The sequence below is a fragment of the Stegastes partitus genome, unplaced genomic scaffold (assembly GCF_000690725.1).
Source record: "Stegastes partitus isolate 25-593 unplaced genomic scaffold, Stegastes_partitus-1.0.2 Scaffold123, whole genome shotgun sequence".
NCBI lineage: Eukaryota > Metazoa > Chordata > Actinopteri > Pomacentridae > Stegastes > Stegastes partitus.
The window spans coordinates 626,943-640,966 of record NW_007577854.1 but is presented as its reverse complement, the minus strand read 5'-3'; the positions used below and the strand labels follow the sequence as shown (position 1 = coordinate 640,966).

Sequence of the window (14,024 nt, the reverse complement as noted above, 5' to 3'; positions counted from 1 at the left end):
TTATGGGATTCCTTTTACACATAGGTTGAGTATGACTATTCTTGAACAATCAGTTGAATCGATTTTTGGTGTACAAGTAGGTTTAACTGTTTTTTTTCCACTTATGGAGAATAAACGAAAGCAGCCAGAGGCTCGCAGATACTGTTTCTATAGACGATGGTCAGTTCTTGGCGCCTGTTCAGAAAGATAAACAATTTTATTTACTCAAGTACAAATTTGATGCAGTTGCTTGAGTGTTTCTCGTGATGCTGCTTTTCAGAATACTTTTCATTTACCAGCTATTAAATGGTACAGATAGCTGTTATTTTGCAAATTTGCATATAAATCATAAATATTTTTATACATTACATTGATAAACAATATATACAGATGTAATTGTTCCAGATACTTAGCTTACATAACAATACATCAGTAATAACAAATTACAAACTTGTTAAAGTGTAACATTAACAGTGGGACTTTCTTCTTTTTGTATCAAATACTTTTTTTTTTTTTTTTTTTTTTTTAAATACCTTGTGCTATTATTTCCCTTGGTAACCCAGTCATTTTGCAGTATTCTATAACTTTGAAGTCAAGGATTTGAATATTTCCTTGATCACTACCTGTTGTATTCAGATTTTAAACAGGTTGTTTTTTGTAAAGACAACAATGTAAAGGAGAGAGAGTGGTTGGGAGCTTCAAATACTAACCAAAGCCTACTTACAGCTGCTAAACCAATAAGACTGGCCACATGGATAAATCTGTACATGACGTGACAGCATCGTATAGTAGTAAGTGCAGTTGTAGACTTTTGACACATTTATAAAGCAAACATTTATTCCTCTTTGAAACTGTGCCTAAAGGTGATTAAGATGGTATGATTAAACAATACCACAATCACAACCATAATGTTCTATTTGATCGTGTACTTTGCCAGTAAGACTGTCACTAAAGTGGTTTTTCATTTAATTACAGATCATGAAACCATCGGATCCTGATTTATTGAGAATCACTGGTGAAGCTGCTCCACTGCAGACTGCAGCAGGTACAACTTTTTTATTTGAACACATTTGAAAGAAAAGAGATGTTTTTGGATAAATCATTATCATTATTTATAGAAAATCTAACTTATTAGATGATGATTTTAATAAGCAACATGCAAACATCAAACAGTGAAATGCTTTCTGTAACCTCTGTAGTAATACAACAAAATGCAGCAGAATACCAGAAGTTATACAGCCATTATTAAGAATAAATATTGAGGTACATCACCAGGCGTGATCAGTCCAGTTTAAAGGTACAGTATTAATGAAAATGCAGATTTGAACATAGTGAAATTCCCATGAAAGTTTGTGCGGGTGCATGTTTTTATCCAGTTTGGTGTCACATACACCAACATCTTACTTGAATAACAGTAAACAGATAGCTGATTACCCGGTTCATTTATCATTGGCAGGCTGGGTGACTAAATAAGAAATCACAGTCTACATTCTCACACTGAGGCAACCTCCAAACAACACTAGCTGTTGTCATCACAGTGTTGTTTCCCTCCCAAGTGAATTTAACCTTCCTGGGACAATATCACCTGCGGATGTAGTTTTTCTGAAAGTTGGGATATGTTTTCTGGGCACGAGAGCAGGAGGCGCAACAGACACTTCTGTAGTAGGGGTAGATGCAGAGTCGGGCTTGAACCACCACCACACAGTTATGATACTGGTCGCTGCATGATGGGTCTGTGAGGGGAAAGAACACATAAGGTAAGAGAAATTTGAATTATTTACATTTCATCTCACACTTCTACTTGGAGTAAATAGTAGGCTGATTACATCACGGTGGAAGTCCATCCATCCATCCATTATCTATACACCGCTTAATCCTCACGAGGGTCACGGGGGGGCTGGAGCCTATCCCAGTTGACTTAGGGCGAAGGCAGGGGACACCTGGACAGGTCGCCAGTCTATCACAGGGCTACACTTAGAGACAGACACCCTCACACACTCACATTCACACCTACGGACAATTTAGAATCACCAATTAACCTCAACATGTTTTTGGACCTTGTGGGAGGAAGCCGGAGAACCCGGAGAGAACCCACGCTGCACAGGGAGAACATGCAAACTGGTTGCCGGTTCGCGTCCCAGTGCCCCCTTCTTGCTGCGAGGCAACAGTGCTAACCAACTGCGCCACTCTGCAGCCCCCATGGTGGAAGTGTTGATGCTAATTCTTGCATCCTACAAGTCCATATTACATAAACTAAACTGAATCAGTCATGGAGCCTCAGAACTTGAGGCAGAGTGAAAATCAAAGAAATTAGTTTAGAATGAATTACATGAAAGGTGAGCTGGTGTGTTTGAGTTGCAGCATTAGAGGTGTGGGAGGAGAGAGAGGCAGGGACTTCACAAATCTGTACATTGTTGAAAAATAAACTTAAAAATATGTCATTTCAATACTTGGAGATGAGTTTTTAGGAGTTAAATCAATTGACAGGAATCTAGAATTGTGTGTTTCCATGTGATATGTTAATTAACAATCCTTTTTGTTAAGATTGTTAATTAACACAATATTGAAGGAGTGTGATCTTAATAGTTTAGGCTAAATCTGTAAAATAAATCAGTTTTACTGCACAACTTTTGAATCTGTCAATTTATTGAAGCTGTTTTATCTCAATAATCTAGTAATAGTCTGCAAAACAACAGTGTTTCTCCTTTAAACATAGAATGGGTCTGTATTGTGATTTTTGTTATAGTGCTGATTATGTCAATGCAGACTTCCAGGAGTTTTTCAGTCGCTTCCCTGAATCAAAAGAATATTGACATATGTGAGGAAGGATTTGCCAGTATGTGATTTCATACAAACACAGCTCATTCTTCATGACCATGTAACTGCCCCAGAAGAATGAACTTCAGAAGTGTTTTCAGCATAAAAGTAAATCCTCTTGCCACTTATTTCTATATGTATTACTGATTCATAAACATATATATATATATATTTCCGTAGAACATTTCTTTTCCACCTCAATCATCAACAACTTGTGATATTTTCTTCCTGTTTTCTTACAGTCTCACAGTTCCTCCTGGTGCAGACAGGGGGCTCCAGGTCAACATCTTCACCATCGTAACATTATCCACCTTGACAGCATCGCAGAGAAATCTCAGTCCTAACAGGTCATGTCTGATCTTGCTGCGACCCAGCTGCTCCTATATTAACCACACGGTGTGCAGTTCTACACACTGCTTGGCAGACCTACCTATTTCTGGTAGACAGGGCTGTTTGTTGCATTCTTCTCGACTCTCTGGCATCGAATTGGGGTCACAGTGGTCGCTTGGGACAATGTTGTCAGTTAGACAACGTACCTCACGCACACGGTAGCCACCGCTGCAGGAGCGTGAACACTGATGTGACAGAGAGCAGAGGCAGAGATGGTGGATTGTACACACACAAACTAATCTGAGGACTGACACCATGTTGTCATATCTCTGTTTTTTAAAATGCAAATGTTGTAGCATCCTGCAAATAACATAACAGAAATAGTTTACACTGATTTGCCCAACATCACTCTTAAAGGTTCAGTTTATTTAAATTACAAATTATAAAACATGTCAGTATTCTGACATGCTTGTAGATGTACCTGGTCATACAAATAGTTTAAGTTTTATGTCCTGAGACTTTCAAATGTCCACCTGAAGGTTTTAACTCATTACATGAAGGCAAAAGATGTCATTTTGGTGTTCAGTGCAATGCAAAATGACACATAAAGAAAACTTGTTCTTTAAAAAACATTGTCCTTTGGTTACCTTGCAGATCCTGTTGTGAACAACTTTCAATGAGAAAAAGTCTGAATGAAAAGTGGTGATAGTGTGTTCCTATATTATATTAAATCGAAGAGGATGCTGTTTTTTTGAAAGACATGTGTCTTTAGTGTTTTTTTAACGGTCCCATATTGTGAAAATCCATTTTATTGTGTTTTCTGGTTGTTGGTGTCAAGTAAAAGCTGTTAGGATATGAGAACAAATACACCAAATGTTCTGCTGTTGGCTGCAAGAGTGAACACATGCACTCCAAGCATCTGAGGAGCTTCTGATTCAGTGGATTACTTTTATTTTTGATGGCAGTGTCCCCACAACAATAGGAAAATCCTTTGTCTTTTTTATTTGAAATCCTCATTTGAAACCAATGCACAAGGACTGGGTGGATTTTTATATTTACAGTATGTTGCCTGTTGTTCATCAGCACACCCTAAACTCTGCCAGTGTTTACATCTTTTTGCTTCTTTCCAGCTCTCTATGCTCACAAATACTGTATTTTAATAAAGCAGATTTCCCAATAAAACTCTTCTAATTGACATATTTGTTTGTTTCTGTTGTCAGACAATAGAACGAGTGAGAAAACAGTGACTGAAACAACATGTTAACCAGCAGTCACTTCAGACACATTTCCAAGCTGCTGCTCTGCATCTTACAACTGCAGTGTTTGACAAACTCATAGTACACGAGCTACAATAAATAAATAAATAAAAAACACACACACAAACAGCTGTGGTGTGAATTTGGGGATATTTTCATGTAAAAGGATTTTTTAGAGAGAAAGTTAGACAAGATACAAAGTCCTGGTCTTCCACACTTGTTGACGTTGGTGTCAGGTGCTGTGGTTTTCTCTTCACTGTTAATCACAGATGCAAAGAGAGATTTTTTCAGGAAGGGCCGTGGCCAGCCACAATCACTGAAACAACACTTTCAGAACAGGGAAAAACCAGGCGCTATACAGTCCTAATAAAATGAATTGTCTTTTTGGTATTCTAAGTTGAAAAATTGAAAGACACTGTCCGCAGACATGGGAGAATTTTCTGAAGAGGGGCACAATATAGGACCTTTAAATGTAAAGTTCCTAGTCTTGCAGCGGAGAATATATGTATTTATTATTGGGGTGAAGACAATCTCAACTATTGACATCTCAGCACTTAGGTTCATAAACCACAACTATAAGGTTCCATCCCACTTGTGATTTGTGTGAACTGACCCAGTCTGTACAACACTTACCGCACTCCACTCTGTGACGTACCACTGGACGCCGCACGGCTTCAGTGTGCACGGCTGAGCTGTGATTGGCTGAGACACACTGGAACATTTTAACTGGTCCACAACTTCCATTTGACCATTGTTGATGAAAATGCAAGCCAAACTTCGGGTCTGTGTGCCATTCCCGCACTCTGTCGAACACTTAAATTACCCACACACATAAGTGAGGCTTCAACTGGGTGTTGTTTTAGTCGCATGCATTCGTACTGCATGTGTGTATGTGAGTTACCTGGCCCCAAGGTCCTGTATACCACTCCAGTCGGTTTTGGCAGGGGCCTGAGTCACATAATGTCACCTCTGGTGGGCGTTCCCCCTCACAACTGTCCAGTGGGAGATCAGTCACATGATCCATCAAGCAAACTACCATCCTGGTTTGATTGCCTTTACCACACGCTGCAGAACACTGAGGAATATCACACACACACACACACACACACACACACACACACACACACACACACACACACACACACACATACACCCACATGTACTTTTAACTGGAGGCAATTCAAGACTTTAACATGATTTCACTTGAATCCCCACTTTTGTGTCACATTCTCCTCCTGCACACACACAGAAACACACACTCTCACGGCTTCACACACAGACTAACAGTTTCAGTGTTACCCGCTGGCTCCAGAGGGAGGTGAACCAGCTTCGTGCACAGGCTCCCATGTCACAGTTTTGTAGAGTGTCTGGCCTTAGGTTCATGTTACACTCCTGATCATCGTCTATATCACCCAGGTTGCTCACACACACCACCTCCCTGCTGCGCTGGCCCACTCCGCATGGTACCGAGCACTGGATGGGAACAGGGGAAACACGGGAAGGTGATGGGAAGGGAGAAATAAAAGCAATATTTCATGTAATTTAGGTTTGGAAACAATGCAACCATGTTTTCCTGGAGCTAACTTGTCTGTTATGTGTGTGTGCATGTCTTTCTATCTGCCTGGTTCTAAAATGTGTGACGTACACATTGCTCATAATGATGTTAGCTAGCTATACTGGCATGGAAATATTCTGCCTTTGGGTTTGTTTGGCAGCCCCTGGTAGAAGAAACATTGCACAGATTAGGATCCACTAAATGTCATCAAATTCTGGATGCAAATGCCTTGTGGTAAGTCAAGTGAAAGTTGGCTTTCACAACATGACTATCATATAAAGAATACATCAAAATTCACCATTAACTTCTTCTATAAACACAAGATTTTGGAACAGGCCTTGCATTCCCCTGACTTGATGGAAAATCTGAAGCCTGTGAGCAGATCTTAAAAATTCTTTCTGTACAAGACAGCTAGAAATATCTAAAAACTTGCAGTGATCTGCATGGAAGAGCGGGTAAAAAAAAAAATCCAAAATCAAGATTTAAAAGACTAAAACATCTGGAGGCTGTGGAAGTGAATTATTTTTTTAATTATTATTATTCACTTTCACAGGTGCCCAAACATTTTATTACAACTTTGATAATCCTGTAAAATATATAATAATAGAGGCAATGTGTACAATGAGCAATTGTACTTTTAGGTATTTTCCAGTTACAGCTTCTGTAGAAATCAGGACTTTTACTTGCAACAAAACATTCCTAAACTGTGGTATTGCTCATACTTTAGTGAAAGATCTGAAGACTTCTTATCAATAAAAAAAGTATAACAATGCAGTCGTGCACTCGTAATAATGAAATGTGTGTGTTTTTTTTTCTCACAGGGCTCCACTCAGATCGAATCTCCCACTGACTACAGATCTTCAGCTGGCATGTAGACTTGGTCACCGGTCTACCGGTCGACCCACACAGCTCCGGTGCCACGGTAACCGCAGGCTCCGTCCCGTTGACATGGACGTGGGTGACCTGGCGGCAGATGGCCTGGCGATGCTGAGTGCCAGGCCCACACCTCCTGCTGCACTCGGACCACTCCCCCACGTCCCAGCTGTCAGCCAACCACGGAGGACAGAGAGAAGGTTGGAGGAAGTGAAGCACAGTTCGCAGTACGTCACAGCAGATGTGGTTTCACGGTGACGCATGAGTTCATAAATGACCTCCCCCAAGCAGAGTGTGTCCTAGCTTTCTGTCTTCATTTTGACCACAGCTATTGTGTGTGGTCAGCTTTCCCAGGTCTTAAGGGGTATTATAAAGCCAGATCATTAAAAAACAAAAAACAGGCTTACAATGTAGGCCAATTTGTGCCGCACAAGCTGAGATGTCTTTTCTGGTATTACTACTAAAGTTTTAGTTTTGCAACCCTCTGCTGCATCTCCAGTGGGAACTTATACAGAATACATTTCAGGATGTCAGTGATTACAAATCATTGACACAGCAGGCAATATGTCTGACAGACCAACAACCAAACATACAGTTAATGCACGAATGTCCTGCTACATCTCGGGGACTGTAATATCTTGCGGTATTGACAACAAGACAAAGATATACCAAAGTCAGTCAGTGGGATTGGCTGTGACTGATGAATGATTTCTGTGTGGAACTCATACAGTGTAAAACATGTATGTGTGTGTCATTCTGCGCAACATCTAACAGCATGGCGACATCAGGTGTGTGTGAATGTATGTTGCTTACTATGCAGGGCAGGACTGGATGTTGCAGTCCTCTTCCCGGAGTGTTGGTTCAGTGGCGGGGTCGCAAAGGTCAGCAGGAACAGTCGCCTGAGAATCCTGCTCAGTACACTCCCAGAACACCTGACGCTTACCTGGTGAGTGTGCAGACACAAGAAAAGACTAAGCAAGTGAGCGTGTGTTTATCTGCAGAAATATAACCGTGTTTATAGATATTTGATAGGAAAAAAAGCTGTTTAGTCTGTTTTGTCGGAGTCAATAAATGGGTTTAAGAGGACTGGGAAAAGAGGCGAATTTATAGGGAGAGAAAGGGACGAGGTCAGGGAAGCTGGTTTTGCTCCCCCAAGTTTTCTGTTTACAAAACTGTAGCTGTAAAACAAAAATATCACCACTATTTCCATTAGCTATTAAAATCACTGAAGCAGTAGTTTTTAACTCACAAGTAATTAACATTAGTGTTATGTGTTGTCTTTTCCCATTATTAGCAACAAAGTTCTTGTTTTTGTCCACATTTGTTATTAATTTCCAAAAAAAAAAAAAAAAACCTCAAGTGTTAAATAGTGTAAGTAAAAACAGTAATAGTAAATGAAACACCAACATTTTATTTTTCTACGTTGCTATTAAATGTAATAGCAACAAGAAATGCACCCTATGTAAATCTCTGGCCTTTGTCTCTTCTGTGCAGATCAACAGGATACCAGATTTGGTTTAAACTAGAGAACAAATTATTGCATGCTGGACTTAATCTATGTTCAATCTGATCTTTGATAAATATCAGCTTTTTATGACAATGCCCTGTCATTGTGAAACTATGTCCATGCAAGAAAAATATAAATAACTAAATTTAACGTATGACATCCCTGCTTACAGTTAAATGTAATTCATGGATTTTAACCACATCCTTTTACATCTTGATTACTGTAGGACTGGCCTGCAGGACAAACCAAAAATGAAAGGAATTTAGAAATGTTTAGAGTTTTTTTTTTTCATAGAAAATGCTGCAGACTGGGAGATATAGAGACAAATAGAAATGTAGAAGACAAAAGGAAATAGGGATCAGGAGAGAAGTAGAATTGTATTTTTATGTGGGAACGTTCGTATTCTGCCTTTCAGGCCACCAAGCTAAAATTCTTGCCTCCTCTTTGACAAAGTTTTCTGAATCCACCACTGACTGTTACTAGTTACAGCTCTCTGTTACATTGTGCCATCTTTTGATTTTATAACATCTAATGATTAGTTATATACTTTTCTTTTTCTGGAGTGTAGATAATGCTGATCCCAGTGGTCTCAGGTTCACATCCTGTTGATCTAAATACAGATTTGGACAGCATAAATTCACTTTGTGGCCATCCTGTATTTGAACTACATGCTGCTCCTCACCAGTGCCGCAGGTTGTGCTGCACTCTGTGTGTCCACTCTTTGTCCAGGTGTAGGTGGGCTGAGGTTCAGAGTTCTCACTGGAATCAGAGGAAACCTGGTTGGGATGGAGGCTGTCCTTGATGATGTCATTGTTGCTGATGTCATCTTGGTCCAAACTCTCATCTGCATAGGATGGACCTGCTGTCTCAGCAACAAGGAACATGAAGTTTGTGAGGTGGAGCTAAACGGTTTCAGGTGTAAGGAAAGAAGTGAGGTAGCTTTAAATGTAATTAGAATTGAATGCCCTGCACACAGATGCTTTTACTTACTCTGGCTGATCACATGCTTACATATACTATTTACAAGCAGGTTTTGAGTGTGTTTGCACTGGAGACTTACCAAAATCATTATTCAGTTAGCTTAAATACTAGAAAAACCCTAAGTGTGCTTTAAATGTATGCTATGCTTCTGCAGTACACAAAGAATATTTAATAGTTTTCACAGAGAAAAAATCTAAAATCAGTTGTGGATGGTGGCGAAACTGCTCCAGCTACACCACAGAGACCGAAAAATAACTTCTACATTTTTGGAAAGACATTTTACTGTCTGTTCGTCAAGTTTAATTGACAGTGGCATTTAAAAGAGGCAGTTCGACGACATCCATTGGCACATGCATTGTCTCATGTTATGCCTGTAAAAAATGGTTAAAGATGGAGCTTTCTTGAGAAAATAGTTACTGTTATGATAATGAACGTAATACATACAGTACTTGTATATTTTTACTTTGGGTGGGACAAAGTTCAATAGATCTCCTAAAATTAAACAATTATTTGCCAGTGTTTGCAGACACACATCAAGCTGTTTCTTTAATGAATGTTAAATATTAGGTAATGAAATAAAATCTGCCCAAGTGACCGATTATTGTCTCAGGGTGCGATGAACTGCTCCATGCCAGAACAAAGTTTGGCTGCCTGCCTGTATCAAATATTATCGAAATCCAAATCAAATTTTCAAAAGGCTGAAAATGATACATATTGGCGTTACTGTTACCCTGCAGTGAGATCTGAACCAAAAACACACACACACAAGTGCTGTTCTGGAGACACAAACAGGAGCATCTGTTATGCGTTATGCTCCCTGAGGGCATAACCAGAATATTCAGTATGAGGAGATGACACTGGCCATTTAGGGTCACTCGCAAACAGTTTGTGTGTTTATGTATATGAGTGAGAGCACACACCCAGTGGCAGAATATCAGAAGGTGTATCTGACTCAGCAGTGGGGAGTGTTTTTACAGGCAGACTGTACTCATAGTATACACCGGGTCCTGGTTGCTGGTAGATCAACTGTGGGAAAAAGAGAAAAAAGAGAGATGAACGGTATCCAGGCAAGTTGTTTGACACATGGGAGGGATGTGATATCAATGCAAATGCCAGTGGGTGTGTCACTTTGCATCTAACATAAACATGCAGGTCCTCAGTCAGCGGTCCTGGTGCGGTGATGGACTCTCCGTTGCGAGAACGGATCTCATTTGGTCGTCGGTATGTCAGCTGTGTTCCCAGAGCAGTGTAGACGCCAGGCCTGTCGATCACCCAGTTTCCATTGATGATGGAGACGCCACTTTGGGTTTGCAGAGCTGGAAAATTCCCATGGTTGTCTATCACTCTAGTATTAGTGTCATTCTGGAAATATTTCTGCCATTTGATATGGTTGGGTGTGTGTGTCTGTATGTGTATACCCAAATAATTTCGGCTCTTTATTGTCTCCTGAATGCTGATGTTGCCTGCTCCAGCAGGAATCTCTGCAATCTTATGGTAGCCAACCCTGAGGAAAGTCCGAGAGAAATTCCCCTTCACCACCTCCAACCCCTGCCAACACACACATCCACACACTTTTATATACACAAAGCCACAAGTGCAAGCTCTGTACGTGCCCACTTGTGTACTTGTACAGGCACCCTCTGCTGACTCTCCTTACCCTGGTTTCAGCATCGCAGGCATGTGTTTCAACAGTATAATCATAAATTCCGCTGGATTACATTGCTGCTCTTTTTCTCTCATTTTCACTCATCCATTCTGCTCTCCGACTCTCTCTCCTTCCCTCTTTTGCTGGAAATCCCACAGCTCGCTCAGTCCAACAGTTGGTTTGAGTTGGGGAACCTTTCTGGTGTTCCTTCTCCATTCCTCCTCTGCACAGATCTCCATTTTGCAAATGAGTTTACTTCTTCTGTTCATGTCATGTCTCTCCTAACAGGCCTCCCTGGTTCTTCTCTTTTGATGCTTCATTAACAGTCTGATATAGCTTAATCTGTTAGTGATTACTCAACCGGAGTAACAAAGACAGGGTTAATCTAAAACAAACTTCTGGTTGCTGTGCAGTAATTCCTTCCCTGATTTCAAAAGAATCTTAGCTGTCACGTGCAGAACAGCAAATTCTATCCAAATTACAAAATAAGGGTATAACTCAATCAAGCAAGGTCTATTGCACATAACTGCATACGAGTTGCATTTATACTTTTTGTCCAATGACAGTGTAGATGTCTTACCTCCAGAGGGGATGAGCCGGATTTGGTATCCCAAGGAAGAGCACCTAAGGCCGGGCAGAGAAAGCAGATAAAGTGGAGGAGAGCCAGAGCTCGACCCTGCCACAGAGAGCAGAGCTGCTGCCACAATCCAGCCATGGAGAGACTGAAGGAAGGAGGACAACCACACACACAAACACACACACAGACACAGACACACACACAGACACAGATACACACACATGTTTAACGGGGTAGTGTGTATTTTCGAGGTGGGGTTAGCTTGAGGGGTGGGAGGGAAAGTTTGGGAGGGATATAAGGAGAAATGTTGAAGAGAAAGTGAAAAATTTTAGGTGCATTTTTATTTCTTAAAAGTTGCTTTTCAAGTTGAGATCACACACATTTTACACTTCAGTATGAATGTAGTGACAGCTGGTGGTGAGTGTGTGAGGCTCCTGTAGTATATCACAAAACCAAAATCTCTCTCTGTGAATTTTCATGCAAGATTGTAAATCTTTGGACACACATCCCTGATCCTGCTTCTCCACCCACTCTTTGTTTTTCTCTTTATAAGGCTTGTCTTTTTCTGAGCTAGTCCTTTTTTTTCGCATTACAGATAATGGAACAAAATGAATGATGAAAAGTCGAAATAAAAAACACTTGCAAGACTGTGCAGTGGATCGAGGATAACAGAAAAAATCTGTTAATTATATCCAGAACCTATCACTTTCTGTGTGTGTGAGTAATGAGTCCAATCATGTCCAGTACCTTTTGCTCTCTATGGTGATTCAATTCCCCTCATCAGTGATTCACACTAAAAAAGACGGCTATTTATAATGACTCAGTTTGCTACCATACCATATCGGGGAACAATCACAACACAATTTACTGTAAATTCACTGGAAAGGAATCAAAGCCCCACAATGACACATTACCAAAGTCTTTATTTACAGAGTTTAAGGCAATATTTTGCATGGACACAAATGATTTGGAGGAGATCAAACACATATGGGTGCCATTTATTACCTTGGCTGAATGTTGTAGTTCTGGGAAGAGGCCTGTTTTATCCCTGTAAACACACAGTGCAGCATGGCTTGCCTCAGTTTAAAAAAAAACAAAAAAACTTTCCACTGTTTTACGTTAGGTAGCGAAGAGATAGATGAGGTATAATATCAGAAACTACTTGACTGCGAGTTAATGTCTCAGTGCGGAGACATTTATTGAGAGGAAGCAGAGATAATGTGCTTTTCCTACCTGTTTTGTTCTCGTCTGGAGTGGCAGAAACTACATCATTTCACGACTAATAATGCATTTTTCTCTTAGACTGCCAACTGATCCGCATCGCAGCTGTTCACAACATGGGTGTGAAATTGCCAGGACTGAGAATTTCGTAACTTCTCGAAGATACTCGGTTTGCTCTGTGATTTTTTTTTTTTATGTGCCTCTGTGTAGGTGCATATGTTTGTGTGTGGACTAAAGATATATGGGTCACATATGTGTGGATAAAGTGGTCTGATGCAACATCTGTATTACATGGTGAATCAATCGAGTCAACATAAAAAGAGCATGAGTGAGAAAAATGAGCCGAACGTGATGCTTTAAAGCTTTGTGGAGACTGTTCAGCATTTGGCCTTTGACCTGAAACACAGAAGGACTCAGCTGTCCTGCAACACGAAGCACTGTGAAAGAACAGACCTACACACATACGCTGTACATCAACGCACTTTGTTTCTTTCTCCCTCATCTCTGGCACCCAGCCATATCTAAGACGCCGGCCCCATGCAGTGATACCCAGTAGCCACGGAGTTATGACACAGACATTCTGGGAGCCTCCAAAAGCCTGTCAAGGAACTCTGTCTGTTAGTGCTATGGTGTCTGTTTTTCACTGTGACAGCTTAATAGCTGCCATGTCTGATTACATACATGCACAAACAGTGAGTCCCTGCGGCAGGAGGCATCACAGCAGCTCCTTAACAAACTGCTCAAACAATATCACACTGAGACATATGGCCGTAAAGGCAGGGTGATGTGATTATTGTTTTTTGGAAGTTTTGGTGTCATTGCACTGGGATTTAGGTAATGCCGTTTAGTATGCCTGTCTGCTGTGATTCAGTACTAAAGCTTGTATATTATATGTGAAGTCTAACTGGCAAACAGTCACGCATAGGCAGGCCGGCCGTGACCATGGAAGGCCAAGGTTGTCTGCTAAAACCATTTACTGTAACAGAGTTTGCTCTCAAACACATTATAACCGGTTATAGTTTTTGTTCGGAAGAGAAAAAAAAAATTCTCTTGAGTCGCATCTTATAAAAGGACCCAGAAGGGGAAACACCCAGCGCCTTACAGTATGTTACAGTACATTAAAAATATGTTTTAATGTGCAGGAAAACTGTGAGCTCATGCAGATTTGGGAGTGAAGGAGCCCTTACCAATAGATTTGTATAAAGTGAGGCCTGTAACAGTGATTTTTTTTCTATTGCTTTCCTGAGAATCAACCATATGTAACTATTTAAAATATAATTTAG

The 14,024-nt window shown here is 40.5% G+C and overlaps 1 protein-coding gene across 1 annotated transcript; it reads right to left on the bottom strand.

Moving 5' to 3' along the window:
* Positions 1–960: 960 nt before the first annotated feature.
* Positions 961–11,182, bottom strand: adamtsl7 (ADAMTS-like 7). The gene is made up of 12 exons (XM_008278463.1): positions 11,066–11,182; positions 10,717–10,846; positions 10,439–10,614; positions 10,219–10,324; positions 9,000–9,179; positions 7,624–7,753; positions 6,757–6,979; positions 5,682–5,855; positions 5,284–5,457; positions 5,016–5,195; positions 3,227–3,371; positions 961–1,712 (listed from the first exon to the last, which is right to left on the bottom strand). Exons 1-12 carry the CDS (start codon positions 11,180–11,182, stop codon positions 1,561–1,563), a joined length of 1,887 nt encoding a protein of 628 aa, XP_008276685.1. The 3' UTR covers positions 961–1,560.
* Positions 11,183–14,024: the final 2,842 nt, after the last annotated feature.

Coding starts and splice junctions, on each gene's coding strand:
- adamtsl7 (XM_008278463.1), bottom strand. CDS start 11,182: ATGGAGATCTGTGCAGAGGAGGAATGGAGAAGGAACACCAGAAAGGTT. Junction 10,615..10,716: donor AAAGAGCCGAAATTATTTGG/GTATACACATAC, acceptor GGAATTTTCCAG/CTCTGCAAACCCAAAGTGGC. Junction 10,325..10,438: donor CTGAGGACCTGCATGTTTAT/GTTAGATGCAAA, acceptor TTTTTCCCACAG/TTGATCTACCAGCAACCAGG.